Genomic DNA, 6961 nt, shown 5'->3' on the forward strand with positions numbered 1-6961 from the left:
GCCTCTATCCAACTCAAGTTTAATGCAGATACTAAATGGAATTAAACCATCTCATAGAAAAGGTCATGGCTGGATAGAATAGCACGCCTGCTGTTGGGATGAATGCATTTGCAACGCTTGAACAATTTGCAGATATGTTCAATAAAAAATCAATTGTTGAGAACTTGAAAGATCAGAAAGGTATTTAAAAACTAAATATAACCTTCATTGCAGCTATTTGGAAAATAAAACTGCAACACATTAAACTTGGTTGAAAGACTATTCATAAAAGATATTACACGTGAAGTCTAGAGAGGGTCAGAAGGACTACTTTTTGAAGAAGGGCATAAGTATGCATATCGATTTTTTTTTATAGTTATTTTAGGTGCTCCCAGAAGTCCTTACGGTCTTATCACAGAGCACCGCGGGAGAGCATTTAACAAGAAGTTCACGCCTCCTTCCGTACCAATGTCGCTTATATGGCTGGAGCTGGCATCGAACCTCGGACCTCTGGATTCTGAGCCAGAACTCTAACCACTGCGCCACGGCTGCTCAATGTTTTTTTTACCAAAAAAAGGCATTCTCAAAAAGCATGTTTACCTAACAATTTTATATCGCTGCGATCAAGGTGTTTCCTCTGTTATCTCTATTGCTGAATCAGTTCTAAATCAGTTTTGCCTAGATAAATTCTACTCAAAAAATACGATAGGGTAACAAGGAAACATGCTGAATTCAAGCGCTTATAAATAAATATAGAAGCACCAAGAAAATATCTGTACTATTTATATGTTTTATATTTTTCTATTTATATCTTTTCTGAACTATTGCAATACCGCATAAGTATTTTTTATTAATAAGATAGATTAAAGGTCAATACAAGTTTTTTTAAATTAAATTTTACAGTGAACCCATAAAAATATAGGATTATGGCTTTAACCATTATCATGTCACAATCAATGAGTAAAAAGAATAAAATATCGTTTTTGAGTTCATTTTTTTGGCAAAGTCGGCAAAGTTGTTGCTTCCCCGTTATAAAATATAAAATAATAAAACGTGGGATAATCGCGGCTTTGAATGAAAACGAAGATCAAAAATGACAAAAAAATCATTTTTCGCGTATTTTGACAAATGATGTTTAGACAAAGAAAAAATTTTCTTTACCAATTTTATCAATTTTTGGTCTTTTCCAGCCAATAAACAATAACCAAGTGGAATATCTTTTGTAAAGTATTTACTTTGTTTTTTTTTCGAGTTCAAAAATGCCTTCAACACCATTTGGTCAATATTTCTAAAAATTCGGTCAAACTTTTACATCTAATATCTTAGGAACCAATTAATTTTTTTTTTTAATTTTGGAACTAAGCTTCTAGTATGAATAGCAACAACATATTAAAAAACTAGTGATTTTGAGAGGATCACTATTGAGCTTTGTCTGATTCTTACAAAAAGTCACTCTTAAGATATCATACAGACTTATGACGTCCATAAATTGTCATATAGACGTCTTTGAAAATTGGGAAAATGAGCGCAAAAATACGTTACATACTTTCTGTCATTTTTCGAAAAAGACGAAAAAAATAAAAAATAAAAACATAAATAATATTTGTAAGTTTTGTTTATTATTAAAAGAAAAATAAATGATTCAGAAAATTTAATTTTTTAATATATCTGTTAAAAGTATTGGACTTCTTTTTTGTTTTTTGAAATGACGGTTTCAATTTACCTAATTTCAACAATGTGTTTCAACGTTTTAACAACGTGTTATCGACGTTCGGACGTGTTTTACATTCTTTTAGAACGTCTTTAACACCTTGTTAATAATAATGTTAACGACTTTTTTTAATTGTCTGTGAAACATTAAAAATTGTTTTATTATTTTAAAGTTTCGGAAAAATTAAGGAATCTTAAATTAAAGAGTTTACCATTTTGACTGTTATTTTACTAAATTAAATACTTTTTTGTTAAGTTACCACATTGGCACGCGTTCTTAAATACGTTTGGACGTCCTTAGGACAATGTGTGCTTACTAGGTACTACAAAAGTAGCCAAAAGGTCTTATACTTTTGAGACAAAGCATTTTTTACAGACAAAGGCTAGGGTTTACATACATTTTTTGCCATTAAAAGCAGACCATAAAATATCCATTAAACAAACATTAAAAATTCTGAAAAAAAAGCAATTTTATTTTTATTTTTTATTTTTTTCATTTTTGAAACATTAATGAACGCCAAGAATGATAGAATTATTATGCGCGTGCGAGGCTGAGGTTTTTAATATAGAAACTCATTTTGAACATTGCTAAAAGCTTCACGTTTAGATTTTACGCTTAGCGTTTTGGACACAACAATTGCTATATTGCAATTATTATATATATGCTTAAGAAAATTTTTAGTCAACTTTTAAATTTAACGTGTGTTGAAAAGTAACTTTAGAACTTTTGATTGGTGTTGAAATTATAGAAGCAAAAAGGAAAAGTAAAGTTTTCTGGCTTTACTATTTAAAGTAAGGATACGTTATTTTCATAACATATTTAGTGAAGCAAGTAAGTTATTTTACAACTTAATGGAATGATATAAAAATGGTTTATAATTAACTTATCGTAACTTAAATACAATTTCTTATATTTTTAATTTTAATTTTCTAATTATAATAATATTATTATTATTGTTTTTAAATTTTTTCTTAAGAAGCAAAATAATTAATTTTTTTTTTTTTTAACAATTTTATGTTCAATTGTTTAAATTTTTTAAATTGATTTTTTTTCAAGAAGCAAAAATAGAAAAAAAAGTTTTTCTGGCTTTACTATATAAAGTTAGGATACATTACTTTCATAACATATTTAGTGAAGCAAGTAAGTTATTATAAATCTTAATAAAAAAAACTTGTTATTTTAATTTGCTTTTTCTATTATCATTATTATTATTATTTTTATAATTATAATTATAATTTATATTTGTATCTTTTTTTTTGACTATTTTCAGAGTTCTTAACAATTTTAAAACAATCAATTTTTTGCCAAACAAACGATTTGGAATTACTGTTCGCGCTATATATTTGTACAAATATTCTAATATATATATATATATATATATATATATATATATATATATATATATATATATATATATATATATATATATATATATATATATATATATATATATATATATATATATATATATATATATATATATATATATATATATATATATATATATATATATATATATATATATATATATATATATATATATATATAAAGAGAGAGAGAGAGACGCATACAGCCTATACATTATTAATATTTATAATCATTATACTTATATTTAGAATTTATGAATTACGTACTAATAATTTTATTTGTGGCTTGCTCCTGCATCATTGGACTTTTAATAGTAATTTACATATGGAATGAAATTACAAATAAATCTATTGCTATGATGCCTAACTTAAGCTGGTCACTCTCACACGATATGCACAACTGTGATTTTCATTCTACGCCTTTTAAATCTACGAAGATTTTTCTTATACAAGATTCGCCAGTTAAAACTGATTCAATAAACTGTAATATGGATTTAGAAGTATTGGATGAGACATTGCAATTCTCTTTTAGTAAAAAACCACCATCATATAGTCTGCAACAAACATATAATCAATGAATAAAAAATATCGATACCGTTTGACATCTGTTTAATCATTTTTAAGGAAATAAAAGTTGAAAAGATTTTCTTTCAAAAATTATTTTTATTTTGGTTATTTTTTCAGGCGCACTACATAATAAAGACATTATAAATCGTAACTATAAAGTTATTTTTAATTTTTTTGTTTGTTTGTTTGCTGTTGATACGACTTCCTGAAGTTTCTGTAAAACAAAATAATTTCACTCCTAATTTTGTATACGAGATAATAATATTATTTCTGTAAATAATATTTTTCAACTTTTTTTTAAATATATAAACATTTTTAAATAACAAATTGAATTAATTATTATTTAATAATTTTCTTAATTTAATAAATTTCTTAATTTAATATTTTTCTCATTTCAATATTTATTAAGAAAAAAATCTTAAAGAAAATTCTAGCCAAAAAATACGGAGTTCACATGAGTCCCACTTATTTTAGTTAACTAAAAGATTAATTCAACAAATAAGTACGCCTTAGTAAATGATTTGAAAGAGGAACTAAATATTTGATTCATATAAGGACGCTGGTGATTTTTTAGTGAAAAAAATAATAAAATATTACATAACTGAATGGTTTATTTCGTTTTATTTATTTTATTTTTATTATAAATAAAGATGTTTGTTTGTATATTTTTAATATATAACTAGTTCTTCTTCCGAATCATTGACTGAGGTGTATTTATTTGTTGCAAAAGTGACTGAAACATTACATTTTTTTGAGTTTCTTTTATTTCTTCAACGGTTTTTAATACCCTATCTAAAAGAAAGCCTAAACAGGCATAATAAAAAAAAGCATCATAAAAACAACCAATACAAAAATAAGAAATATAAAAACAAGCAATATAGAAATAAGTACCATAAAAAAAACAGGCATAATAAAACATGCAATATAAAAATAAGTATCATAAAATCAAATATATCATATCAAGCATCATAGTGTATACATAGTGTATTGATAGTGTATACAACTGCATGTTGGCTTTAAAAATTAGTTGAGATGAGGTTAGAGCCTTACATAGCATGCAAAGACTGGAGGGTGTTATCTTATTTGTTCTTATTTTCATATGAAAAAAAAGTCTTCTGTTAGAAAATTTTTTAAAGCCGATATTACCTTTTTATTATTATTGCTTACAACTCAAAAAAAGAAGTAAATGAATTACTTGTTGAAAAAAATATATAATTTTTAATAAGCAAATAACAAGATAAAAAAAATGTTTTAAAAGCACAACGGCATAGTTAGTTATTGAATATAAATACGTCTTTGTGATGTTATAGGAAACTCTTTTTACCCTTGTTTACTTTTTTCAGTTTTTGAATTATATTTTCTTTTGTTCAAAATGTTAGCGTGAGTTTCATCTGTGGCATTCAATAGATTATCAAGTAAAACTTTTACTTTTTTTGACATTTCATATCAAGTAAAACTTTTACTTTCATTGACATTTGTTTCCACTTCTTTTTTTTACTTCATTTGTAATGTTTAAAACCAATATTAGACAAACTTATTTTATTGAATGGTTGGGACAAACTTGTTTTATTGAATGCATTATCAAATCGTTTTAAAAAAGTTATTTGTTTCACTATATTTTCTCATAAGGTATATATTCACGATTTCAGATATGATCAGAATAATAAATGCGATTATGTGTCAGACGATAGTCATTATCAAAAATTGAATGTGAGCAGTGCTTAACTTTGCGTTTCAATCTGTATCTTTTAACGCTGGGTGGTAGTATCTTGAATCCAAAATCTATAATAATTACAAATTTAATGTAAATGTAGCATTGAATTATCATTACTTTAACAGTTTTGCGAGTGGTTATTAGGTTTATTATTAGTAACTATTATTTCAAACTATTATTAGTAACTATTATTTGCAAAGATTAATTGAATAATAAAAATTGTTGAAAGATTAACACATTTTGTTAGGATTAATAGAATTAATTTTGCTTTAGCAAAATCTAAAACTTAATACTCTAATTTAACCCTTTAGCAACTATGGGACACCGGTGTCCCACATGTTAAATATGGTGTATTGATTAAGTTTTAATAAAATTTCTGCCATTGATTAACTCTATAATATATATTAGATACTAATAACTACTATTCTGGCAAAAAATATGTATAATATTTTATTTATTCGTATGTATAATAATTTATTTTTGGCACTTGAAGCTATGATTTATATGTAAGTCGGATAAAAGTTATTGATTAGATTGTAATTAATTTAATTGATTGTAATAACCTATTCTTATACTACATTAGATTGTAATGACCTATTATATACATGCACACATAAATGTATACATAAAAACATACACACAGATATATATATATATATATATATATATATATATATATATATATATATATATATATATATATATATATATATATATATATATATATGTATATATATATATATAGAAAGACTAGAAAAATATGGATAAACCTGGTTCATCAAAGACTTTAAAACACAAGTCAAACAAAAAGGTATGATACTGTATTGATAAGATGAGAAGTGCTGAATTTTATGCATTGGTGGATTCAGTTGACAGTGAAAATGAAGAATATATTGATAATGTAATGAATGACAGAGACACTGAGTTTGTGATGGAGGTAGTTGAAAATGACAATCGAATAACAAATCTAGAAACTATTGAAGTTGGTCTCGAAGCAGTATTGCATGGACATTAAGATAAAAGTGATATTAGTGTGCAAACTGAAGAGAAAGTGGTATGGATTTGGAAAAAAAGAAAGGCTCCTATAGTGAAGAACAAGTGTGATTTTCAAGGACGCATAAAAATAGTTGCATGTTTTGATGCGCTTCTTGATTTATTGGTTATAGAATCGAATGTTAATCAGGTCGACAATTCCCTATCGATTGAGAAGAAATGGCTGCATTTCTTGGAGTTAACTTTATAATGTCTATTAATGTTATCAGCAGTTTGGAGTCATATTGGTATGTGGATTCAATTATTATCAATACAAGAATTCAAAATGTTACCACAAGAGAAAGATATAAATCAATTTTTCAAAATTTGCATTTCAAAAATAATGTTGAAAATGATAAAAATGATACGGACAGGGCAAAGAAAAGTGCTCCGCCATTAAAGCATTTTAACAAATACTTTTTGGCTACACGTGAAGATACTGACAGACAAAGTATTGATGAACACATGGTAAAATTCAAAAGACGGAACTTGATGAAGCAGTACTTAAAGAATAAACCCATCAAGTGGGGATTCAAATTTTGCTTTCGGTGCTGTTCAGACACTGGTTATTTGTATGAGTTTGATATTTAA

At 25.7% G+C, this 6961-nt stretch overlaps 1 protein-coding gene across 1 annotated transcript; it reads left to right on the top strand.

Annotated features, from left to right (window-relative positions):
- Positions 1-6550: 6550 nt before the first annotated feature.
- On the top strand, positions 6551-6961 carry LOC136080299 (piggyBac transposable element-derived protein 3-like). Its single transcript, XM_065796918.1, has one exon. The coding sequence runs from the start codon at positions 6551-6553 to the stop codon at positions 6959-6961; it is 411 nt and encodes a 136-aa protein (XP_065652990.1).

Source organism: Hydra vulgaris, chromosome 05, assembly GCF_038396675.1.
Source record: "Hydra vulgaris chromosome 05, alternate assembly HydraT2T_AEP".
Taxonomy (NCBI): domain Eukaryota; kingdom Metazoa; phylum Cnidaria; class Hydrozoa; order Anthoathecata; family Hydridae; genus Hydra; species Hydra vulgaris.

Bases quoted from the DNA above. Each gene is read 5' to 3' on its own strand.
- LOC136080299 (XM_065796918.1), top strand. From the start codon at position 6,551: ATGGCTGCATTTCTTGGAGTTAACTTTATAATGTCTATTAATGTTATC.